Raw genomic sequence first — 26,774 nt, 5'->3', positions numbered from 1 at the left:
AATTTTTGGGCTTACTTCAGCCTTGACAGTGCAGAAAACCACATTATTGTCAAAACTCACAGCCTGGGAAGAATCGGTATTTGGAGGAAACAGGTGACCTTTGCAGCCCAGTTAAACTCAGGGAAATCATTTGTCTTTTTTTTTTTCCAGACTGGAAACTGATGGGATTTCAATTTCAAGATTAACTTTGCTGGTGTCTGTGTCTGTTGTGTTCTCTGTTCTTCCCCACACCCTCCCCCTAAGCTGACCAAGAATGGAACTGTCGAGTCCGAAGAGGCCGATGGCTTGACGCTTGAGGATGTCTCTGATGATGACCTCGATGTAGAGAACGTGGAGGTGGATGATTACTTCTTCTTACAGCCCTTGCCCACCAAGCGGCGGCGAGCTCTACTTCGAGCCTCCGGTGTTCATCGCATCGATGCAGAGGAAAAACAAGAACTTCGCGCCATCCGCCTCTCACGAGAAGAATGTGGGTGCGACTGCCGGCTGTACTGTGACCCTGAGGCCTGTGCCTGTAGCCAGGCTGGAATTAAATGCCAGGTCAGTGGGGAAGAAACCGCTAGGCTTTGGCCAGAACCGTATCCCCTGTTGCCTGCGTGTCTTTTTGATATGGAGCGAGGTCCGCTCAAGCCTTGTTTCATGTGTTGAGTCTGAGCTTATAAGAGGTGATTTTTAAAGTGAACTCCTCTCTCTGCCAACCTACGAAGTCTTAAGGGATGATAGGATGTATTGTCCCCTTAGATGCTCCAAGACCGAAGTTAAAAAAAAGAAGCGAATAATTCAGGAGGGAAGAATCCTGCTTGAGTTTGTGGAGAAAAACAAATGACAAGATGCAGCCAGCCTCTGGGATGGGGAGCTTAAAAGGATGAGAAGGTCTTGAGGAAATAGCACTAGCTTTCCAGGAGGATGTGAAGTCACTGTGATTATGCATGTGGGAATCCGCTATTCTTCTTCTTCTCTCTCTTGGCCGCTATAGGGAACGAGTGCTTGAAAAGTATCTGATCAGATGTTAACTTAAATTACGCAGCATTTGTGCAAGTTTAACCACACTTTCATTGCATTTGATTTACAGTGTTATGCTTCTTAGACAAAACAGAGAGACAATGCGATGTCCAGAATCCAGAAGTTTTAAAACAAGGAAGACTTAAGTTACTTCCTTTTTGATTCCCAACATCTAAGATGCTGGGGAATCTCTCCAGAACCAAATTTCATGCTCTGCATTGTTCTCATCTGTAGCATGTTGATCTCCCTCTCCCCTCCTCTGTGGAATGTGTACATTGGCATTTCTGCTCTTAATATTTTCTTGGCAACATTCTCTCTGCCTCTTTTGCACCACATCTTTTGCACACGAAATGTCTAGCTCTCTGATAAAGGATTTCAGGTCCTCTTTCCTGAAAGTGCTTTTATCCTGAAAGAGCATTTGATGGCTTGATAAATGAAGTGTCAGAGAGCACATTCTTTCTTTCACAATAGAATCGAATCAGACTCCAGGCCATTCTTTATTTCTTTTGATTTCTCTTTGAAATACAAGATTTATAGGTAGGTTAACTGGGGTTGGGGGACTTGAATGGGTGGGGGCAGATTCTGGGTTGCTTGAGGGCTATCTAGCCGGTTGCTTTTGGATAACAGTTGACATGGATTTTACATTTTTCATCTGACTTAATTTCCTACCTGTTCACTTACTCTCATTTTAGCCAAGCTTTCATCCTTCCAATCACTTCCTCAGTTCTCACACAGGCCCAGTTTTCACTGTCCTTCGCTTCCCCCACCCAGGTGGACCGAATGTCCTTCCCATGCGGCTGTTCCAGAGATGGTTGTGGGAACATGGCTGGGAGAATTGAATTCAATCCCATCCGGGTGAGGACTCACTACCTGCACACCATTATGAAACTAGAGCTAGAGAATAAACGGCAGGTGAGCCGGGCCCAGGTTCTGGATGAAGAGACCCCTCATAGCTCCGGCAGTGACTGGCTGGGGAGCCAGTCCCCAGAGACCCAGGATTTCCAGGAGTTCATGGCGGAGAATGAAACGGCAGTCATGCATCTTCAGACCGCTGAGGAGTTGGAGCGGCTGAAGGCTGAGGAAGACTCTAGTAGCGGCTCCAGCATGGAAAGCTTGGGGGTGTGTATTTTGGAGGAGCCGCTTTCTGTCTCCGAAGGGATGTGCCCAAGCCTCGCCACACCAATCCTCATTCAAGCTCAGCTGCCACCAGGTTCCTCTGTTCTGTGTTTCACGGACAGTTCTGAGCAAGCCAGCTCAGCTGAGGGCAGTCAACCCTACTTGAACAATGGGCCTGTTGTGTACTATCAGGTTGACCAAAGGTCAGTGCTGGGGGTGAAGGGGGAAAATAGGTCAGAGGAGCCCGAGGAGCCCCCTCGTTACACGGAGGAGAAGGAGCTAAGCATCTACTCGGTCCCTGTGACTTCACTGGTGTCTTGCGGCAGAGCCACAGCCACCAGCAGTGTAGAAACAGAGAAGGCTGCTGTATCTTTTGAGGCCCTGTCTTCTGAGAGCTGTCAGCCTGAAATTCCTCCGCCAAGCCTGCCACTCCACACAGACGTGCCACAAGACAGCTTGCGGCCCCAGAATGTGGTGCCGCAATCTCCAGAGAGGGCCTGTGAGCTCCCCTCTTCTGAGGAGTGCTCTTTGGGCCCTTCTCTGGCCGTGTGACAATTCCCAACCCATCACCTTGATGTTTATTTATTGACAGAAGGTTTTTATCAAATGGCCCCCGTCATTGGGAATTGTTTTAATATTGGGGTGGGGGAGGGAAAGGAGGGCTGCTTTGTGTGGGCTCCACCATATAAGGACCTAAAACAAGCACTTAGAGCTGCCTCAGAGTAGGAGGATCGGTCTGCTAGTTGGGCAGCCTCCTAGTTCTGAAGAGGTTGGGCCAATAGGCAGTGGAACGTTGTAGGGGAGGCCTTGACTCCACCCTACAAGGACCAAATGTGAATGTGTCTCATGGAAGCAATAGAGCAAAGCTGCCTTTTCTAAAGCGCTGGATGGGTTGGAGGGCAGGCGGAAGAGAACACTTGTTGCTACTTCACGACGTCAATCAGTCTCTGCGTGGCGGAATCTCTCCCTCCAGTTGCTGATCCCAAGCGAAGCTGCTGCCGCCACCGCCGCCGCCACTGTCACCCATCCCTTTCTGTCACTTTCAGTGCTGTGTCTTGGTAACGGTGACCTTACTTGCTTGAACTGCTCTAACCAGTTACACAGCTTAAGCTCTGCAACCTCTTATTTATGTGACATTTACTGCCCTTCGTTCCCTGGAAGAATCCCATATATTTTTTAAATTCACTATGAATTAACTTTGATCATGACTAGCTTACACCTACAGTTTGGCATGCAACTGTCGTAAAAAAATAATTTTCATCCTGGAGTCTGTCCTGCCCCCACCAATAGCTTCACCCAAACATGTTCACGGCCTGTTTTGCTAGTTGGCCTTTGCTGGGACTGATTTAAGTTTAAATTAACTTTTTTTAAAAAAAGCTGAATGTTTACGGACATGATGTGACTCAAGACTTCTCACTGACTCTCTGATCCTGAGCTGTCCTCTCCGACTAGAGGCCCTTTGGGGATCTGATTCTGTTAAACACCCTAGGATTGGGTGGGATCCAACTTTCTTCTGAAAAGAACTGCCAGTTTGGGTGGGCAGAGAATTTGACAAAGTACTTGTTAGCCTTTTGCCCCATAGTTTTATGAATCAATTTTCCCTTTCACTGTTTCAGTCTTTTCCATTCTAGTTGCACAAGAATTTGGAGGCGATATTGAAAGCTTTCTGTCCCCTTGCTCCTTGCTTAGCAACCTAGCATTCTGGATGACTTGAAAGGGCACAGAGTCTGTGTGCAGTAAAACTGCAACCTGCTGGGTCCCAAGCATTTAGGGGTCAGTAAATGTGCAATAAGGTGGCACCTGCAATTCCCCTCCCGGTGAAATGTGTACATTGTTCCAATTGGTCTTGGAATAAAGGGAGAAAGGACGCCCTTATAAGCTGCCACTCACCTCTATGACCACTCTAGAATAACAAAAGCACTTTTCCAGCTTACCTTGTAGTAAACAACAGATAATCATTGCTTTTCTCTGTCATCACCTGTTTGACCCAGCTCATGTTACAGCCCTGTGGTGTATGGCCTGGAGCTTAGCAAGAATTGGTTTCCCTGTATTTAGGAATCTTTCTTTTTTCAGACTGCTCAAGACTTACAATGAGTTGCACGAAAGCTAGTCTGGGTAATTCAGTTACCCATAACTCCTTATGCATAAGAGAGGGTGGGATTTAAGTTGCCTTTGCAGAGATCTATATCCTCACCAAAACCTACCTCTCAGCTGAGAAATAGTACAGGCACCATCAGAACTTAAATAGATGTTTTGTGTTTTTCAGGCATATCACTAGATCTGTATAAACGCTGGGCCATGTAAGTTTCTAGATGCTGAATCTGGAAAGATTTAACAGGTTTGCTCCTTAATTGCAAAGCTGCTTGGGAGTAGGCAGAACAAAAAAACTCTGGCGGTAGCCAAGTCTAACTTAATTCTTGGCTGTTAACGATCAGTGATGAGCAATCGGCGCTGCCAGTGCATCCAGAAAAGCCTATTCTCCTGAAAGTGACTCTCTGTAAGATAAACACAAGCAAATGCTGTGTAGGCGGCAGCTGAGAAAAACCGACTATAACTATTGACATTCCAGGCTTCAGAATAGATGCAAAGACTCCAGTACTAAATTCCTGTCCGGTTTTTACCTTATTTCACCCAAACTCTCCTTGTGCCGATTAGCATATAGTGTATAGCCAGGGCTCCTGTACTTTGCCAGACTACTAACTATTTTAATTGCTTTCACATCACTACCTCTTTCAGGGGGATTGTTTAGAAGCAATGCTATGTTTAGTGGGCAAATACCTCCTTTGTACATTTTAAAATGTAACGGGATGAATGTGCAGCCTTAAAAATGTCCAGTCCTCCTTTTGTCTTTAAAAAGCCACACATGTTGCATGACACACACACACACACAAACATAAACACTCCTTCCTATATACTGGTCTCATTCCTGAGAGGGTGTTTAGGCTTTTATTCCATGCTGTTTTACCCCTAGGCTACCATTGGGTTTGAGGGTCCACTGGTGTCTTTAGGAGGAATCTTTCCTAATTCTCAGTTTGTCGTTTACAAAACAAGTGGTGCTATAACAAGCTCGATTTATTTTGAAGGCAGCTGATCCCAGATGCAACTCTCACTGTAGCAAATATATTTAGTGCTCTTCACATCTGAATCAAACAGAAGAGAAAAAATTTCCTCCTACATCGAATGCATAGTTTTGTAGGTATCTAGGTCAAAGAGAAGGCATCTCTTATAAAAATTCTCAACTCTCTGAAAGCACCTTGGCTATTTGTAATAATACTGACCCGTAATTCTGGCGATTGGGCACAATCAGCACTAGAATCAAGATTTTCAATGGGGCTTACCTCAATTCTTGCAGATCTGGCAGTATAAGAATCTCTTCCTGTTGAATGCTTAAGCTGTTGCACCCCTTGGCCACCTGCCAATACTCACAGATGGTTTGGTGGAATACACTTTCTGAAAATGGAAGCAGCTTCACACTTAAAATACCAGGATTCCATTTTTATAAATGCAGAAACAATTCTCATGACTGACATTCCAGAATGCAGTGATTAATGTAATGGCTTGGTAGAAACCAAGCACTAAAATACTACATTCTTAGGTGTAGATAACAGGGAAGAAAACAGAAACTCAACATAGCCATCAGAACTATTAAATATTACACTGGCTTTCTTTTCCATGAGTGCGCTTAGTTATGGCAGAAAGACAACCTTAAATAGCTATTTATAGAAAAAAAAATGAGGAAAAAACACTCCTTCCTGAGCATTATGAAAAAAGAAAGGACACTGATCTCAAATGACAGAATTTTATTTCTAAATTCTGTAATAGAGGCTGGGCTTCTTAGAAAGCTTTTGTTTTAAAGAATGTTCTTTAATGCAAAAAAGCCTATTTCTCTTGCCTGTCTCCCTTTTGTTATTAATAACGAAACTATCTTTCTTACTCTGATGTGGTTGGTACATTTGCCTGTTTCTCCTCCTCCTCCCCTTCTTTTGGTGCTACTGAACTGTTTACAGGACAGCCCTTCTACTACCTGGAAGAGACTTCTATTAACAGAAGCCCTGGTCTGACATTATTGGTATTAGCCCTGTCCTCTTTGTCACTTGCAACTGATAACTTCATAACTCTTTCCTGCAGGAAAAACACAGGTGGCATTTTCAATGTGAATCCAAAGCTTGTCAGGTCCTTTACATTTTGTTTTGCCTTTTTATGTTCTTTTCATTGTGATAATGCTGTATTTAAAGAGGATATTTAAGTGTAAAAGCAAATAAATGCGTCAACTTACATGAAGCGAATTTTGTTCTCAAAATTGTAGCCGCCTTCTATTCAGTTATAGACCCAGTGTGCATGCACATTTTCTGGTATTTTTTACAGCTGCTTTTAATCAAAGTGCAACATACGATTAATACTTGCAGAGTCTGCATTTGTGAAACAATCCTTTGTCTGAAGGAACTAAACAGTATGTACAATGTTTCGTCATAATGGAGAGATTCTGCATTGGATCATTGTAGATATCACCTCCCAAGGTAGTTTTTGCAGTTTGACTTAATTTGGATTTGCGACAAGTCTATCAATTTATCTCCTAGTGAAACCTTATGGAAAAATCTTTTCACGCATCCAGGGCTTTTATTCCTTTGCAAAGATTTTATTTCAAAAAGACTGATGATACTACTTGGACTAAGGTACACACAACAAAGACTTGGCTCATGAACTTAGAAGTCACTAGTTATTTTATAAGGGGAAACAACTATTCATAATTTGAGTGTTTCCAGTCATTTATGACTCAAGCTCAGATACTCAAGGGGAGTTACAATAGTGATATGTTAACAGAATGACTTCAAAATCCCACAATTAAGAGATCGATGCATTTTTTTAATGTTAATCATCTTTCCATCTTTAATGGTAAACATTTATCTTTCAAGTAAAATACATGTAATATATACATTTCTCACACATTTTATGATTAGCTGAAATACAGACTTCCTCAACCTATACATGTCATCCAGAATTCCAGCTTCTGGTATACTACATGCAATCTATTTTTTTAACCCTCCTCTTCCCCCCCCCCCCCAGTAAAGGATTTTTTCAAGTGTGCTACACTTCATAATAATAATTTTCTAAAAATCCTGCAAATCTTATGGCTCCTGAGAGACCACGATTGAGTCTTCCTTTTTGATAGGAGTGACCAGTGCTATCTCAGCTGTGCCTTCCCAGACTTTTGCTGCCTTGGGTCTTTACCATTAAGTCCTGCAAAATGTGTGTGTTTGTGTGTGTGTAATAATACACCTAGATGGAGAGATGCTTTAGCTTCAATACTGACCTCCTAACATTTCCATCCCAGTCCCTCTAACAATTGCAGCTGGAGAGAGAAATAAAGTCCCTGAAACATTTCAAGACAAAAGGGTTGGAAGAAACAAACAAACATTAAGACGTGTGGATCTCTCCCACCCCACACACATTTTTTTTTAAGCTGGCAATACTGAAATCACAAAGTGGTATGTGACTCCGATTGTATATTTAGCAAAAAAAGCTGCATTGTACCAATGTATTCTGCAATTGTTCATTTTTTCCTGGCCAATACGAAACAAATTTCATTGTAGCCATTTGAGGGAGTAGTTTTTCTTTCAAGCAGAAGAATTTGCCTCAAGCATAATTAGCAAGACTTTGGACTGACAAGTCTGAACAGACATACATTATACTCTGACAATCTTAAGAAAGGGGCTTGTGAGGTCATAACTGAACCAGGTTAAATGCAAAGTTAGTGAAATATACAGCAGAGGTATTTTGTTGTGCTATCTTAGCAATTGTGTTAACTCAAAACAGCCAGTGGGAGAATTTTATTCGTACTGCAATGTTTCTTCTACACTAACAAATTCACTGAAGTTTCTTCTGCTGGATTCTTGCTTCCCAACCCACCCCCTTTCTTTTCTGGATCAATGAAAAGAAAATGTATTCCCCTTTCTGGTTCAATATACGGCATATATTCAATAATCCAAAAGGATCTGTTTCCGGTTAGCTCTTAGAGGAACGAGTGAAGTTGATAGAAAGTAAGACCATCGCATGTGCCAAGAGTGACGTCTCAGAGTCTGAAAAGATAATAGCTTTCTATTTCACTGGATTATATTCACAAACATTTTAACATTAACTTTGATTGCAGAGCTTTTTCTGACATATAGAAATAGGAAGGAGACAATTCTCAATCCCTTCCTGAAAGATTAGGAAGAACAAGATTTACCTGCTTTGCTTACTGTCTCCTTAATAAATCATTCATTTTAAAAATAAATTATTTCAGTTCAGAAGGTTAAACACAATTTTTTTATTTTTGCTATGTTTTTATAGCTGAGAACATCATTAGTTTTACGGGTAGAACACTAATATTTCCTGGTGTTGCAGTCTAAGCATTTTTCTATTTATAACCATCTTCTCTGTGGCCCCTCCTTAAAATACATCTGTCTGCTTGTTTCCGTTAACTTTTTGTAGCAGCATCACAGCTTCTGACATGACAAATTCCCACCACAATTTGATACTTGTTACAGAGAGAAATGTCCCATGTTGCCCCAAGGGAGCTGCGGACTGTGTATTTCAAGAAATAAAATGTTAACACGTTTCGATCCTCTGCATAACTAAGCCTACAGAAGAATTAGTTCTGCATTTTTCAGCCAATCTTTATTTTTTGTTTTGTGTATTCCTCCCATTTAATAATCTTAAAATTGTAAATGGCTGGAATTCATTTCTTTTTTGAGTTTGTATTGCCACATGAAGTACCACCTACTCAAAAACAGCATGTATTGAGTTCCCTTTTCTAAAATCACTATTATAAGTTTAAATAAGACGTGGAGAAAAATGGAGATCAGGGACAAATGATCAGAGAACATATTAATAAGAAAGGAGGGCATAAAAGTCCCTGAAATAAGCTCAGCTCTGCTTAACCGAGTTCTTCGCTTGGGATTTTGATCTTTGAAGACTTTCATCTGCACAAAAGCCTTAAAATGTTATTAAAAATGGAAACTGAGATTTTCATTTTGTGTCGTTTATTAAACTAAAGCAGCAAGAGCACTCAAAAGTGCAGGACACCACCTAGCCAGCGCTAAATGTTACAATGATCCATCTTAAAATGTACACACAAAATTGAAACAGTTAAATGGAGACTAGAGAAGACAAGATAAAGCATTCCAAGAACTCAGCTGACAATATATATGGATGCAAGTTGTCCTCAAACTTACAACCATTCGTTCAGTTACAATTTGAAGTTACAATGGCATTGAAAAAGCGATTTATGAGCAGTTTTCACATGACTGCCCCCATGGCCACATGATCAAAATTAAAGTGCTTGACAACTGTGCGTAACAGTTGCACTGACCTTGAGTCATGTGATCATTTGTACCTTCCCAGCTGGCTACTGACAGTCAATGGGGAAAGCCAGATTCACTTAATGACTGCATGATTCACTTAACAACTATGGAGAAAAAGGTCATGAAACTGGGCACAATTCAGCTTTCTTGCTTAGCAATAGGTTGTGGGCTCCATTGTGGTTGTAAGTTGAGGACTACCTGCATTTCCTATATAATTATATATTTGTGGATTATTAGAGGAGAATCCCCATTTTCCACCATGATTTTCCAACTCCTTTCGGAGTTGCTTGTTCAATGCCTGCCGTTTACCACTGCAGAGAAGTTTTCTGACTTGAACTCCAGGAAATTAAGGTTTTTACCCCAGATAATACCAAGCTAATATCCCAAAGAAATTCTCTTCTGCTGTGTAGTATACAGTAAACTTAACTTTTTTGTCTTTAGGTAATCCTGGGTTAAAAACCACTAATTCAGCAACCATTCAAAGTTACAACAGTGCTGAATTGAGTCAGCTTATGACCAGTCAGTAATTTGGCTGTCTCAGCACCTCTGTATCATCTCACTATAAACCTGGCGCTTGGCAACCGTCTCGCGTTAATGATAGTTGCAGCACCCCCTGGTCACATGATCATTTGCAACCTTCCCTGTGGCTTCCCACAAGCAAAAGTCAATTTTTTGCTAGGGTAAGTCTCCCCAATTCGGCAGTAGCCAGGCGCACTAGGTTGGCACTGCACCCGCCACCCATGTGCACACTCCTCCACATGGCAACTACTTTTGCCACCCATGCAACCTTCCCCAGCTGCCACTTATCTGCCCACAGAACTGTTTGTGAACTACTTAGAACTTTGGTTGCTGGAAACCCACATGAAGTTGTGAGGAGGTCCTTGCTTAACAATGGCAACAGGCTTGCCAGGATCACCTTTGTTAAGCAATGTGGTCACATGACATTGCTTTATGACATCACACATTGACGGAAATTCCGATCCCAAATATCATTGTTGAGGACTACTATCATATGTCACTATGCTATGGCTTATGACCAGTAGAGATTGTGACACAGTAACTCCGTAATAATATTTTTTAATTATTAAGAGATTCTGCTTTAATATTCTTGACTTATCTATGATTAGCTCCCTTTTAGGTTTTATTTCTGCAGACACCTAGTTATGCAGAGAGGGGTGGGTGTGCATTTTGATGTGAGAAATTTTCCAGAATAGTTATAATACGAATCCTCCTTCCAATAGTTCAGCCAATCTTACCTCTTAGTGAACAGGAGAGTGCTAGCCACTGGTTCAACCAGAGCCTACAATCATCTGGATCAAGATGAACAGAATTCAGGCCACGGGTATAGCATGCCTGCAAAAAATCAGAGGGACAACTTGGAATGCAGCGAGATGCCTTCGTGTCACAAAGAATCATCGAATCCAACAAACAGCTGTATTGGTGTTACCATGTTTCCCTGAAAATAAGACAGGGTCTTATTTTCTTTTGGCCCCCAAAATATGGCCTGGGCCTTATTATTGGGGTGGGGTTATTGTTTTGGGGTTGCCGGGTGCCTGCTCTCCTGCAAGCGGGCTCCCGAAGAGCCGGGCACAGCCTCAGGGGCGATTGGCTGTGTTGCGTTGTCACAGCAGTGCCACACAGTAGCCATGAGGTGACCATGCTTACGAGCAGCCGCCCAGCAACCCCCCTCTTCAGTCGGGCAGAACGCTACACTGACCTAGCAGTATCCCGAAGGTGCCATGCTACGCAAGGGCCTTTGTACCCCCCCGGCTCCCGCTGCTTGGCGCCTTCAGGATACTGCTAGGTCGGTGAGTAGCATTCTGCCTGGTCCGGGCGGGGGGGGGGGGTGTCCAGGCGGGCTTATTTTCAGGTAAGGGCTGATATTTTTGCCCACCCCAAAAATCTGGCATGGCCTTATTTTCAGGACATGTCATATTTTCACTGATACACGGTACATATAAGAAGCATATAACTCTCAAATATGTCCCAAATATTTGGACATGACCTTTGACATTTTGAATTTTATTGATATTTTGTATACAGCCCCAAATATTTGGACATGACCTTTGACATTTTGAATTTTATTGATATTTTTGACAGCTAAAAATCAATATGTTTAGGGCTACTGGCAGAAGGAGCTAATTCCTCTAAGTGTGTCTATTGCCTGACTAGAGCATTAATGTATCCTCTCTCAGCTGAGAAGACAGATAGGGAGGCATCTCCCTCTATTCCACAGCATTCCTGTACAACTGAAAGCAAGGTCAGATAGTGCCCACAACTGCCCAATTTTGCCCACAATATGCTAAACTAATTTATACCTGGTTTGTTGAATAAGCCATCATATTATAGATCATAGAAAGTCTATACTGGTTTTGAGACTAGTAACTCTGACTACTACTTGTTTGTAAACTGTCCAACACTTATGAGGGTTAAGGCAGAAGATGAATAATAATTAGTCCACAGTCAGCCACAAGGCCCAATCATCCACCTCATATGAATTTTTCTTACCGCTTGCACTTCTTCATCCGTCAGCTGGCTTACTCCTAGTTTCACCATTGCCTGGTCCAGATAATGCAGCTCAGAGAGATGGCTTCTCAAGCGATATCTCAGGAAGAAAGATGGCAAGCGAGGCGTCAGGAACAAAATGTGACTGAGAACTTTCTGAGGAAAACATGGCAAAGGTAACATTAAAGCATCCAAAGGCTTTCAGATCAAAATGCTTTACTGCGAATCTCCATTTCTGAAACATTTTAGCCTATGGACAAGGCAGTAGGGGTGAACAATGATTGGAGATGCAATCACACACTGATTTAAATCCAACCCATTGCTGAATATGGAGTTTTAAGATTTGTAAGTAGGAAGAAATTTGGGTTTTTTTGGTTTTTCAAGCCTTTTAGGAAAAGCACATGAGCAAAAAGAAGAAATGTTAGTTAACTGCTTCATCATTAAGGGATAATGAAGGCTTTTAAGCAGTTATCCATTCATTCTTTTTTTAATTATAATTTTATTAAAGTTATAAAAATATATAAGTGAAAATGAATATAGGAATATGGGGAAGGGGAAGAAGGGAGAGAGAAAAGTGGGGATAAGGAACAACCCCCCCCCCAATAAAAGAATTAACTTCCAACTCTTTTCAGTGCTGTCGAATAAAAATAATACAGCCTCTGCTAGCCATTTCTTTAACAAGAAATTCATCTATCTGCCTGAACCCCAAATATCAGGCAGGTATTTTGAAAGCTAGGCAGTGGAAGAAGATAGAGATGGGAGAAACACCTAGATTGAATAGCCAGGATGTAGATGCAGATAGAGATAAAGATCCAAGAGAGGAATATGGGAGGCAAGTCAAAAAAAGAATAAGAATCAAGTACTGAAGTGGGCAAGAGAGGATGGATACAAAGAAAGGGGGTTTTGTTGTTGTTTTCTTTTTCCCCCCCTTCTTTTTTAAAATGGTGGCATGAGTAGAAATTAGGTAGAAATAAGAACATGGGGGTGTGTATGTATATATATACCTTTATATAATGAAATAAAAGCAATAATAAAATGGGAAAACTAGAGATTGAATGATGGTATTATTAACAGGTTTAAATAATATTGTGATTGGCATTGGAATAATATATTGAATCACTGAGCAATTAAATAATGAAAGAACATACCTTAATATAAACATGTGTATTACTATTAGAATCATATGGTTTGAAGCTTGTAAAGAATATGATTAGAATAATCTTGTATGTCTAAATAATATTGTGATTGGTATTAGAACTGTGTATTGAAACACTGAATGATGAAATAGTGAAGGATTGTATCTTAATACAAATAGATGCAAAGAGTGAAACATGGGAGGTATGTTAAAAATGAACAGAATTCAAAGCACCAAAGTGGGCAAGAGAGGTTGGATAGAAAGAAAAATCTTTTAATATAAGTGTGACATGATTAAAAGTCAAAACAGAGGCAGAAACAAGAGAAAGGGAGAATATTAGTATACACATTTTTACATAATAAAATAAAATCAATAACGAGGGAAGTTTAGAAATTGAATGGTGGTATTATTATGTACGTTTAAACAATATGATGATTGGCATTAGAACAACATATTGAAACATGGAATAATTTAATAATGAAAGACTATAAATGTGTATTATTAGAAATACATAAGCTGGATGAATGTAACAACTATGACTAGTATTACTAGTTTTATCTGTATTAAAATGTATTACACTCAGGTGCCACACTGTTCACGCATTGATATGTACATGTAACATAAAATAAAAAACTTGAAAAAAAACAAAGCAAGAAATCTATCTAATTAGCAAATTCCAAAGTTAAAGTTTTTTTCCCTATCACAAGCACAAAATTTAGAAACAGTTTCCAAGTACAAACGAAGTTAGATGTATTCTTTTCTTTGATTAAAGCCAATTTTATTCCTTAAAAGGCACTTACCAGATGCTGAACCGTGAGATGTTGGATACCAAAGGGATGCCCCACAAATAAACTCCTCACAGCTTTAAGCTCAGTTACATCTGGATGAAATCCATCCTGAACCTAAAAGTTTAAGAAACAGAAAAGCAATTTTTTCCCAAGTATAAAGTAGGACCTCATCCCATGCACAACTTACCCAACTACCACAAATGTTTAATACATCCTCCCACCAGGCTTTTCTTTATAGGTAAAGGTTCCCCTTGCACACATGTGCTAGTCGTTCCCGACTGTAGGGGGTGGTGCTCATCTCCGTTTCAAAGCCGAAGAGCCAATGCTGTCCGAAGACGTCTCCGTGGGGATGTGGCCGGCATGACTAGAGCACAGAACGCTGTTACCTTCCCACCAAAGTTGGTTCCTATTTTTCTACTTGCATTTTTACATGCTTTCAAACTGCTCGGTTGGCAGAAGCTGGGGCAAGTAACGAGAGCATCTGTTATGCAGCGCTACGGATTCGAACTGCCAATCTTTCTGCCGATCAACAAGCTCAGTGTCTTAGCCACCACATCCCTTTTCTTTACTATATGCCAAATTTTACACCTTATGCATCAGAAAAAAGTCTTCCCAACACCTTGCTACCATAATCAATTGGTACCTCCCTACAATTGTATTATGTAAGGCTACATGCTACCAGAATGTGCTTATTTGTTTCTTTCCACTATAATGTATGCTGATATTATTTTATAAAGCATTATGAGTGCATCTGCACAATATCTTTTCAACAGTGTCAAACCATTAAATAACTGAAACTTTCTTACATTTTTGTTTACAGGAGATGAAGTATATAGGATGGTCTATGCAACTTGACCATAGACTCACCTCCATGCATATTAATGGAAAAATGTATCGTATATAACAGCAATTTCTAGAAGTGTTTCATTATACTTTAGAAAAGATGCCAGGCATTGATTCTCCGGTTTTGTTCACATACTGTTCAAGATGTGGTCTACATGTTCCTAATTTAGCAGAATTTCTGAATCCAACTATTGCAAGAGTGTACAGTAGTCCTCAACTTACAATTGTTTGTTTAATGACCATTTTAAGTTACAGTGGCATTGAAACAAATGACCGGTTTTCACACACAACCATTGCAGAATTCCTACAGTCACATGATCAAAATCTGGGCACTTGGCAACTGGAATGTATTTTATGAGAGTTGCCCTGTCTGGGAGTCATGTGATCACCACATGTAGCCTCAGCTGGCTTCCGACAAACAAAATCAATGCAGAAGCCAAATTCTCTTAATGAGACCACATGATTCACTTAACAACTGCAGTGATTCATTTAATAACTGTGGCAAAACCGTAGTAGACTGGGACAAAACTCACTTAACCGCCTCACTTAGCAAGTGAAATTTTGGGCTCAATTGTGGCAGTAAGTTGACGACTACCTGTATTGCACTATAAAATAAAGTAGTAATTTAGTAAAACATACTGAATTTTTTGGAGTATAAGATGCTCTGAAGTATAAGACTCACCTAGCTTTTGGGGAGGAAAACAAGAAAAAAAAATCTGCCTCTGCCTCACAGCAATTTGCTTCCTTGCAGCAAACAGAAAACAATGCGTTTCAGTTTCAGCACAGCCTCATTAACACAAGCAGCTGATTGTCGGTTGGATCGGCCTCCCAATGATCAGTTGTTTCAGGCCGCAGGGATTGCCATAGCCTATTGTCCCCTCTGTGCACCCCATTTTTGGCCTCCATATCCTGTTTTTGGCCTCTGTATGCCTCATTTTCAGGAATCAGAATGGGTCAAAAATGGGATGCGGAGGCCGAAAATGGAGGCGGCAATAAGCAATCCTTGCAGCCTGAAACAGCTGATGGTTGGGTGGCTGATTGATTTCGAAACCGAAAACAGCTGCTTGTGCTAGTCAGGCTGTGCTGGTGCTGAAACTGAAACAGGCTGTTTGCTGTTTGCTGCAAGGAGGCAAATTGTGGAGGCAGAGGCCAAAGGGGGGGGGGGGGGGCTAGCAGGTGGGCCGGGCTACATTCGGTGTATAAGAAATTTTCACCCTCTTTTATGAGAGGGAAAAGTGTGTCTTGTACTCTGAAAAATATGGTAATTCATCAAAGAGTGGCTCAGTGTATTTGAACTATGCTATGGCAAGAAAAAGAATTAAAAGTTAAACTTCTTTTAAAAGGCAGCTCACAAAAAAGGAAAAGTTGTGGGGTTTTTTTAAGAATAACACTTTAAAATATCCAGGATTGATTCTTTGTCAATGGAGAAAGAGGTTACCTTTTTGCAGAGATATAGCATACACTGGCGAAGCTGAGGATCCTCTGGGAAGTGAGATAGATGTGTTAGACCATCAATCACTTCAGTATATGCCTCCCGCCTCATATTGTGGTACGTGTTCAGAAACTCAGCTTGTTGTTTAGGAGTCCAGAAGTGGCGTATTAAGAGCTGTCTTGGGAATAAATACCTTGGGGGAGGAGAAATTGTTTGGAAGAAGTGACTTACTTCTAAACCAAGACGACTAACAAATACAAATTTAGGAATACGTGTATTGTACATTTACAATCAAATTTAGGCCAAGGAAACCTAAATGTTGCAATAGGAAATGGATTTTACAGCTTCCACCTACAGTGAAAGCTTTTACTTAAGATAATTTCCACTAAGGGATGTAGAAAACAGCAGTCTGGCAACTGTAACCACGGCCCTGACATCCTGAAATCCTATGGAATTCTTCTTTTGGAAATTAAGCCAGGTCTTGTTAAAAGCCAACTTTTAAATTATCTTCATAGGACTGCTGAAAATGTACTTAAGAAAAAGAAACAGGGTATCTTATGTTGTCAATAAATAGCAATAGCAATAGCACTTAGACTCATATCCCATTTCACAGTGCTTTACAGCCCTCTCTAAGCGGTTTACAGAGTCAGCCTATTGCCCCCAACAATAATCTGGGTCCTCATTTTACCCACCATGGAAGGATGGAAGGCTGAGTCAACCTGGAGCCTGGGGAGATTCGAACTGCCGGAAGACAGCAATCAGCAAAAGTAGCCTGCAGTACTGCACTCTAACCACTGCGCCACCTCAGCTCTTATCCAATAAAATTTCTTCTATCAAATAGTATCTGACCTGGAAATACATATATAACCTTCTGAGATCTGGTTTCTCAGTCTTGGAAAATTCTAGTATTTGGAATTCCCAGTTGCCGTAATTTAGGCACCAGGCCAGATTTACCTTGATGATTCCATTAATAGTGAATGTGATTCTTATTGGTCTCTTGATCTTCTTTGCAGTTTTTATTACTGTTTGTTTTCCAATGTATTTCTTTTAATATTTTTGTAAGCCATCCTGCACTCATGAAAAATGGGTGGAAGGTTTAATAAATACACCAGTTCTGTTCTTGTGCAATATATCCCATATTCTATGCTGGCAGTCACAGGCTTTATCAGTAGACAGATTGGCTTTTAATCATATTTTAGTCCAAATCTGCTACAGCTAATCATCTTCAGGTCCAATTTCCTTTTCTGAAATGAAAACCTACAATGTTCTTGCAAGGCCAAGCTGCCCTGCCATCCAGCCATATTGGGCTGGTAAAAGTGAGAACAAATTCACCCCATTCGTGCTTCCTTTTCCTTCTTTTATTATGAAGAAACAGGGCAGAAGAAATGCCAATTGAGATAAGAGTTTTTGCCTGCACAACTCTCCCCCCCCCCCAAATTAAACATTTCCCAATCTTTCAATTTGTCCTTTAAAAAGGGGAGCATTTTAAAGAGTTTAGCAATTATATCGGAAGACAAGAGAGAGGGCAAAAAGGCTGAATCCCAGTAAATCTTAAGGAACTAGATAAAGACAAAATTCTACTTACATAAGCAAAAGAACTAAATAGTTGGCGAAGGGTGGAAGAGAGAGAATCCCAACAGGAATGGCTTTAATAAGGTCCCGACGAAACTAGAGGAACAATGCATAGTTACTATTATTGTTAATTGTTAACAATGCAGGAAACCAGTTATTACAATTGGTTCTTTTTTGTTCTTTCGCTTTTTAAAGTTGTTATAATTGCTTTACAAACTATACTACACTTATAGTGGCTATAGTTACAGTATTGGTATTAGTTTACCCCTAGATTTTAGTCACAGTGATTTTGTATTTCATAATAGATACTTTAACTTCATGAATTCTACAATTTTACCCAAACTATCCCTCTTCTATTCACTTTTATCTTTCAAAATATACCCTTAGTAGTCTTGATATCATGATGTCATATAGTTTGTGCTAGAGATCAAATTCTTTTAGCATGTAGGTCAGGACAGTCCCAGAAGCTCGTGTGTGTGTGTGTGTGTGTGTGTGTGTGTGTGTGTGTGTTTGATAATGACCACTTTGAGGAGCCCTGAGTTACACTACTAACACAATGGGATAGCTTTCATTTTATTTTTTAATATTATATTATAGCAATAGCAGTTAGACTTATATACCGCTTCATAGGGCTTTCAGCCCTCTCTAAGCGGTTTACAGAGTCAGCATATTGCCCCCAACAACAATCCGGGTCCTCATTTTACCCACCTCAGAAGGATGGAAGGCTGAGTCAACCCTGAGCCGGTGAGATTTGAACCGCTGAACTGCTGATTTAGCAGTCAGCTGAAGTAGCCTGCAGTGCTGCATTTAACCACCGCGCCACCTCGGCTCTGATGCTGATTGATGACTGAAATAAAGAGACTATTTATTTCTACTGCACAGTTGTTGGGGTTGCAATACTCAAATGTGAAAGTACTATAGTAGGATAAAATATTAAACGTCTGAGATTGGACTTCTGGGGGAGGCATGGCAAAGTGAAGGTGACTCTGGGAAAGCAGAGTTGATGATTGCAGCACAGACCAAGAAATGGTGAGTAGACCAGTTCTTTGGAATCTCTTCAGACAAGTGGAGGATAGAAGATGACTCACATATGCTCTGGATCAGCCCTTACCAACTGGTGATCCACAGAAAAATTATTTTCATTTTTTATATTGCACTACATCAGGGGTCCTCAAACTACAGCCCCTGAGCCAGATACGTGCAATTAATGCTTGTGATGCTGCAGAGTGTCTCCCCCTTTGGGTTTTTTTTTTTCCCCCTGTGGGTCGGGGGGGGGGGGCAGCAGAAATTCTGACTTGGGATCTGCTTAAGCCTTCTGCTGTGGGACTTTAGGCAAAGGCTGAGGGAAGCGCCACTGGTGGCAAAGAGCCAGAGGGCCTTGTTCTAGTGGGACTGCATCATGGCCTGGAACTGGCTGACCCTCTCAGCCCGCTGAGCCTCCAGGTGCCAGTACCTGGCCTTGAACTCCCACAGGTCTTCCCTCTGCTTGGGAAGCCTATGCTCATAGTCCTCAGCGAGATGCTCTCTTTCTCGTGCTGGCTGCTTAGTTCCAACAACTGCTTCCTATTGGGGCCCTAAGGAGCCCAGGTGGGAAGGCAAAGAGTGGCTGGGATGGGAGGGGCGAGTAGAGACTGGCGAGGCACCCATTGACGTGAATGACATCAAGTTCACCACGCCCACCCAGTCACATGACAACCTGACCACACCCAGCCAGCCAGTCATTAGGCAGATCGTATTAGTGGTCCGCAAGATTTAAAATTATGAATTTAGTGGTCCCTGAGGTCCAAAAGGTTGGGGACCCTGCTCTGGATGCTTTCCTCTCACAAGGAGACTGCAGGACAGTGATCTTCTGCAGGTTTGACCACTGAGAGATGAAGGGATTAGGCCATCTTGCTGTTAGCTAGAGTGGAGACATTAAAAGGACATTGGGTTCTCAAGCCCCATTTTCTAATCCCTTTCAGAAATTATCTATTAATCATCTTAGAGCTATTAGAGACTCCTGTATATGAGTATTATCCGTGGCACATAATTATTCACTCATTATTGTAAATCATGATTAATTTAACCAAGATTTATTTAAAAATTTATTTAAAAAGCCATAACTATTTGGATTCACGCAATACAGGAAGTCTATGACTAGGAGCTAGAATCTTGATTGTTCCAGGGACTTGAAGCTGTTAGGGACTGGATGAGGGCTAACAAACTCGTGCTCAACCCAGATAAGACCGAGTGGCTGTTGTGTTTCCCTCCCGCCAATTTGGCAAATATTCCATCTCTCAGGCTGGGGGGTCAAACATTATACCCCTCAGACAGGGTCCGCAACTTGGGAGTCCTCCTGGACCCACAGCTGACTTTCGAACATCATTTGTCAGCTGTGACCAGGGGGGCATTTGCCCAGGTTTGCCTGGTGCACCAGTTGCGCCCCTACCTGAACAGTCACTCGTGCCCTTGTGTCCTCTAGGCTGGAGTACTGCAATGTGCTCTACATGGGGCTGCCCTTGAGGAGTATTCGGCGACTTCAGCTAGTCCAGAATGCGGCCGCGTGAGCGATTGTGGGTGCACCTCACTTCACCCACGTAACACCTATCCTCCGCGAGCTGCGCTGGCTACCTGTCGATCTCCGGATACGCTTCAAGGTGCTACTTGCCACCTTTAAAGCCCTTCATGGTAGTGGATCTGGGTACTTGAGAGACCGCCTACTGCTGATCACCTCCACACAACCCATTAGATCCCATCGTTTAGGCCTCCTCCGAGTTCCATCCGCTGGCCAATGCCGACTGGCCACCACGCGGAGGAGAGCCTTGTCGGTGGTAGCCCCGACCCAATGGAACGATCTCCCCGTGGAGCTTCGTACCCTCACCACCCTCCAGACCTTCTGCACAGCCCTTAGACTCTGGCTATCCCGTCAGGCCTGGGGCTAAAGATTGTGTCCCGCCCGAATGGTATGAATGTTGCGTTTTAATTATGTACTGTCTATATGTAAAAGTTTGTTTCCCCCTTCCTTTTTGATTGTGAGCCGCCCTGAGTCCCCCCAGGGAAAAGGGCGGCATACAAATAAACACAAATTCAAATTCCACGATGAGGACATTGAGATGCCCACATGACTGTTTCACTCAGTGTCTGCAATCATGGCACTCCCAGTTATGGTCATTAAGCAATCTCCTGGGTTGTAAAGCCCATGGAGTGAAAGAGTTGCCCGCTGAGCTCAACTCCTCTCCATTTGCACGAAAGTGCAAACAGCACCCAGATTGCAATAATGTTACTATTGGGAGGGGGGAGGGAATGTTGTTGCATATTTTATGACAGATCTGCTCGACTATATATGAACCGAATGGTGATTAGGGCACAAGATGCGGTAGACTGGATTTTCACTTGGTGCATTGTGTGAACATAAGTCACTGTGGGGTTTAAGTCACAGTTTATGCCTGATGTTATGCCAGGAATCTAGGTCAGCCCTGAGGCTGTATGTCATGAATTCATAGCCCCAATTTCAAAATTCTCTGCAAAAATCAGTCCAGGCCTTTGATAAGAATTGTCAGTTGTTTTCCTCCAGCTTTGGAAAAATGCAAGATTGTGTCAGGAAATAATTGTTAGAAAAATGGGTGGCTTTATATTTGTTTTAACTCTAGCCCCATCTGCTGCTTGTTTTTTTCCCCCTAATCATAAAACAGACTCCAGATTATTGCTGAATGAATGGAGCCTTAGAAAGGGGGAGGGGAGAGAGAATGCTCATTTCTGATCATTTCAAAAGAGGATCATCTGTAAAACTATCAAATTAAAGCAAACATTTATGTTAAAATCCTTGAACGTAGAAGAAAAAAGTTATATTAGATATGTACTATGTAAGATAATTACTCATGTATGAATAAAGATGGTTGTTGAAGTGCAAAAACTAGATGCTGCTTAAAATTAACCTGTTAATTCCAACATCTAGTACAATGTAAGATCAAAAAATCAGCAGGAAAGAGAGAACACGGAATATAAACCAACCTGTCTTAGTCTCTCCATTTCCCTGTAAGGAAGTTGATGGAATTGGATGTTCTTATTTATCATGTCTGCCTTTATTCTTCTTATTTCTTTTGCTTCTGAAAAGAAAACCTGCAAGCCTGAACAGAATATATAATTATTTTCAGATTTCACTTCCACTTTTTAATTGTGTATTTCATATATTTATTTTAATCTGAAAATTAAAATAAATCCATTCCCTTTTAGGTTACAGTTCCTTGTCTCAAAGGTGCTTTTTCAAAAGGCAACTGGACTGTTGTTTTTTTCCTTGAGGAAAAAGAAGAAAACGTTTCGCTCCTCATCCGAGAAGCTTCATCAGTTGGAAGCTTCTGGGATGAGAAGCAAAATGCTTTCTTCTTCTTCCTCAAGGGAAAAATAACCAGTCCAGTTGCCTTTTGAAAAATCACCTTTGAGACAACCATGACCTGGATGACTGAGAATCACCAAAGACCTACAATTCCCTGTGTTCATTGATTTCAGGGTCCTTTGACTGTCTTGCTCAATCTTGGTCATGTAATTGTTTCCCTCCTGATTTAATGGTATTAGTAGGACATGCCATAGAAACACAGAATAGTAGCATTGATAATAGTCTTCTTAGTATAAACTTAGCTTCTTCAGCCCTCTTGTAAGGTATTATATATATATTGCATATCTACTATTTACTGTGCATATATACTATTTTCTTAGAAAGAATGAGAGAAAACTGTCGAGAAATAAGAAGACATTCAGCTATGTTGGCTATTCTTATACATGTGCTTTCCTTTCCTTTTTATGATTCTGCAAAACCCACTGCTTTCATAAAAAGAAATTTACACACACACACACACACACAAAACTTCATTCAGAATGTCAACATATTGCTCATATGTTAATCTCTTCCTACTCTGATCAAACTCGGGACTGAATCAGATTTCATGGAAAACACTTCTTCATTAAAAAGAACAAACTGTTGGAAGCCTTAAGCTCACTTATTCTTTCTTCTCTATTTCCTTCTTCCTCTAGGAGTTAACTAACAATTACCTAAGACTTCTGAGCTTAAAGATGTTCCTGAGAACATGTCAGGATCAAATTGTAATTTCAAATAAGACTCTTGAAACGTTATAATGAACTGTTCCACTTAAATTGGAAGGATGTATTTTTAGAATTTTCCTTGTAAATCTAAAAGAACTGGGAAGGGGAGGAACAAGCATGAGAGTCTTTCATTATACCAGAATTCGGTACATTTATCTGGAATCCTGCATATAGGATCAATTATTATTATTATAATTAATATAAGCACTTGTTTCCCAAACTTCAGTTTAGTGTACAGAATAGTATGCAGAAACACTCTGTTTTCAGTTTGAAATGGTTGTTTTACATACAAAAAGTTATTTCAATTAAGTTTTGGATTCTTCAAAAAAGCTTAAAAGAGAACTGTTTTATTTATTTATTATTACATTTATTTGGCGCCCATCTCATTTCAAAGCAATTCTATTAGACATACTTCCATCAGTGCAATTCATTTCAAACCTGAAACAGGATACTTTCAATTTAAAACATTTTGCATACTACCAAAATTAAGACATATGCTCCTGGATTGCCTTTTCACTGAAATTATAAACTATACTTTTAAATGAAAACCCACCTTTTAAAAATGTTGAATAAAGCTGATAGAAACGTGGGAATTTCCTTTCCAAATATCTTTCATACTTCTGATTCAGGTATTTGATTTTTGAAACCAAAGCGGAGGTAAGCTTGTTTGAATTTGCTTTTGAAGAAGAAAAATGGCACACTGGAAGTCTGAAAGGAGATCCAAGTTCAGCACTTGCATTGTCATGTATCTCTTTTATGCCGGTTAGCTCACACAGAAACAACTTTCATATTGTAGTTATAACAGAATAATGGAGAGCAGCTATCTCTGACATGTTTCAAACAATACAGCTTAATATTAGTATTTTATGCCCACAGTGAAAAAAGGTTTTCATAGAACTTATACATAATTATTAGTGGAGTACCTAGTTTTATTACTAAAGCAAAATAACACCGACATCTAATTGCAAAGGCCCATGCCCAACAAAAATGCAAAATGCATATCTTGTTAATCAGATGCTGTGTTTCATTACATATGGTTTTAATATTTTGCTATCAGGAAAACATCCAAATTTTTAAAAAATCATTCTAAACCACGCCCAGCTACAAAAAAAAACCACCTGTAACAATTAGTTTTACTTTCACCAGCTAGCGTGGTAAACCTTCTTTTTTGAAACAAAGAACAATGTGACAAGAACAATGAGAAAATCAATGCTAATCATTCTACCTTCTGCTAACCATGAAACAAGACAGACATTTTGGATTTAAAGTAATCTGGGCAGGAGGAGCAGATTTTCTTCCAAGTAAGAGATCAAGTATTCTTTCCAAAGCCAAATTGTAAATATACGATGTTTTGAATGCACCTCTTTACACTGCTAACTCGCGAGGCAAATTTAAATCTTCTGTGTTCTTTGAACACAGAAAACTTGCCATGTTATCATGAAACAAATGTGAGCATATCCTTAGTTATAAGTAACATTTCAGTGTTTTCCTTTGGCTGGCAATAATTACTTCAGTGAAATGAAGCATTCAAAAATGACATTCTCTCCATCTGAAATATCCCCAAATAAAGCCTTATTTTTGGTTATAACCGCTACCAAAGAAGTAATCGGAGTTCTGAAGTGGAAGGCAGAGACCGTGTTTTACTTGGTTTGAAAATAGCATGTTTTAAAAATCCAGTCATTGCAATATATTCAAGTGTTAAAGAAAACATGACATAACAAAATCTATGGCCCACCCAGGGTGCATTTACTTCGGACTGTTTGAGTTCATACACCTTTCCTTCACCACTTGTCTTCCAGGTGGACTGGACTACATCTACCATTATCTCACAGCATATTCATAGAATCCAAGAATTGAAAGGGGCTGTTTAGGTCACTGACTCTCAACCCGGTGCTGACTGGAGAACTCCAAATTAAAATATCCCAAAAGCTGCCTAAGAACTACAGTACCTTGATGTATAATTATTAAGGCATCACGCTATAGATGGGAAGACTGAGATTTAATTCTGCCTAGGCCAGTGGGAGGACCTGAGGCAGGGGTGGGTTTCAACCAGTTTGCGGCGGTCCCCGCGAACCGGTTGGTCGGCGAACCCGGAAGTAAGTAACTTCCGGGAACGGCGAAGGGCCCAGCCGCCCGCCCGCGCTCCTTACCCGGTTTTGACAAGTTCTGCGCTTCCACGCATGCGCAGGATGCATACAGCGCCTGTGCGATCCTCCAGGAGCAGCTGGAGCATCGCACAGACGCTAGTACGCATGCGTGCGCTGCGCGCGTGCACGAGGACGCCACCAGCCCCATTCCAACCGAACTGAACTGGTTGGAACGGGGCGAGAAACCCACCCCTGACCTGAGGCCAGTCACCGTCTCTCAATCCTAGGAAACAAGCAAACTACTTCGGAAACTACCCAAACTGTCTAGCCTTTGTTTTGAACATATCCAGCAAAAGGGAGCCCACCTGCCCTCTAAGAATTGGTCCCCCTGTTGGATAGTAATTATCTAATGTTCAAGCAGAATCTCTCTTCCTCTAACTTACCCCCTTTAATTCTGTATGTTGTATAAGTAGTCCTCGACTTACGATCAGAGTTGAGACCAAAATTTCTGTTGCTAAGGGAGACATCCGTTAAGTGAGGTTTGTCCCATTTTACGACCTTTCTTGTCACAGCTATTTAAGTGAGTCACTGCAGTTGATAAGTTAATAACCCGGTTGTTAAGTGAATCTGACTTCCCCGATTGACTTTGTTCGTCAGAAGGTCACAGGAAGCAATCCCATGACCCTGGGACACAGCAATGGCCATAAATATGAGCCAGTTGCCAAGCTTCTGAACTTTGATCACGAGGATGCTGCAAAGGTAGCAACTGTGAAAAAATGGTCGTAAGTCAGGTTTTCTCAGTGTCGTTCTAACTTTGAAGGTCACTAAACAAACTGTTGCAAGTTGAAGACTACCTGGATTTCGGAGCGGAAGAAAACAAAGTCACCGAGATCTCCCTCTCAGATATCCCAAAGATGCGATGGGCTGCCACCACCTTAGCCATCTTTCCTCCAGGCTGCACATGCACAGCAACTCTCCCCTCTTCATAGGATCACCCTGGCTTGCCCTCCTCCACTAAGCCTCCGCCTTCTCCCTTGAAACCCTTAAAGGATAATCGGGGCAGAATTTCTGCAGGTGGAAATTAAGCGAAACGGAGCAGAACCCTTTCCACCCGCCGTCTCTGGCTGAGAACTTAATCGGGTTATTTTTGCAAGAGGGCACTCCAAGTACTATTGCCTTCCCTCGCCTCCAGCACGGAAGGGTCGGGCACGCAGCTCCGCTCCTCGTGCATAGAAGTCCGGGAAGAGGCATGGAGACCTACAAGGAAGGGGAATGCAAACGGCGGCTGCCGCCATGCCCCTTTCCCCCACTCTCTCCGGTACCAGAAGCCGGCGTGCCTCCCAGCCCAGATCCTCACCTTAGGGCTGGCCACGGGGGAGGCTCTGGTGGGCATAAAGCCCGGTGAAGGGAAGCAACGGGTACGGGAGGTCGGCGAAATCCTAAACGCAAGCCGCCAGGGCGGCAGCAACAACGCCGGCCAGGCAGCAGCAGCAGTAGCAGCAGCGCCATGCCCGCCGAAAGAGGCGAAAGAGCCGCCTTGGTCTTCCGGGGCGGCTGCGCTCAGCTGCCAGGGTAGCTCACGTGTCAACTCCGGGCGGAAGAAGTGGCTACGGAAAGAGAAAAGGAACCATGTGCCCACCTCGGCATCACGAACACATGACGCCAAGGCGCAACCAGAACAAACGAACAAACGATTTCTTTCTTTCTTTCTTTCTTTCTTTCTTTCTTTCTTTCTTTCTTTTTCTTTCTTTCTTTCTTTCTTTCTTTCGCTTTCTTTCGCTCTCTCCTTTTTTCTCGCTCTCTCTCCCTCTCTCTTTTCTCTCTCCTCTCTCTTTCTTTCTCCTTCTCTCTCTCTTTCTCTCTCTCCGCCCTCTC

The 26,774-nt window shown here is 41.6% G+C and overlaps 2 protein-coding genes across 4 annotated transcripts in view; one reads left to right on the top strand and one right to left on the bottom strand.

Annotated features, from left to right (window-relative positions):
• Positions 1-6,399, top strand: part of CSRNP2 (cysteine and serine rich nuclear protein 2) — a 44,403-nt gene extending 38,004 nt beyond the window's left edge. For all 3 annotated transcript variants that reach the window (XM_087710547.1, XM_087710545.1, XM_087710546.1), the window contains 2 exons: positions 244-540; positions 1,774-6,399. In XM_087710547.1, the coding sequence (XP_087566673.1) occupies positions 244-540; positions 1,774-2,670 (1,194 nt within the window). In that variant the 3' untranslated portion in view covers positions 2,671-6,399. The remainder of the gene's footprint in view (positions 1-243; positions 541-1,773) is intronic.
• An 809-nt stretch (positions 6,400-7,208) lies between these two features.
• Positions 7,209-26,436, bottom strand: LETMD1 (LETM1 domain containing 1). The gene is made up of 9 exons (XM_087710548.1): positions 26,257-26,436; positions 23,366-23,520; positions 21,727-21,842; positions 17,750-17,832; positions 16,171-16,357; positions 13,902-14,003; positions 11,970-12,122; positions 10,718-10,814; positions 7,209-8,195 (listed from the first exon to the last, which is right to left on the bottom strand). Exons 1-9 carry the CDS (start codon positions 26,406-26,408, stop codon positions 8,122-8,124), a joined length of 1,119 nt encoding a protein of 372 aa, XP_087566674.1. The 5' UTR covers positions 26,409-26,436; the 3' UTR covers positions 7,209-8,121.
• Positions 26,437-26,774: the final 338 nt, after the last annotated feature.

The sequence above is a fragment of the Thamnophis sirtalis genome, unplaced genomic scaffold (genome assembly GCF_051295495.1).
Source record: "Thamnophis sirtalis isolate CommonGarterSnake01/CBP01778 unplaced genomic scaffold, rThaSir2_p1.2 scaffold_3, whole genome shotgun sequence".
Lineage (NCBI taxonomy): Eukaryota > Metazoa > Chordata > Lepidosauria > Squamata > Natricidae > Thamnophis > Thamnophis sirtalis.
Note: the sequence above shows the minus strand (reverse complement) of the source record. Positions and strands in the feature narration are given on the sequence as shown.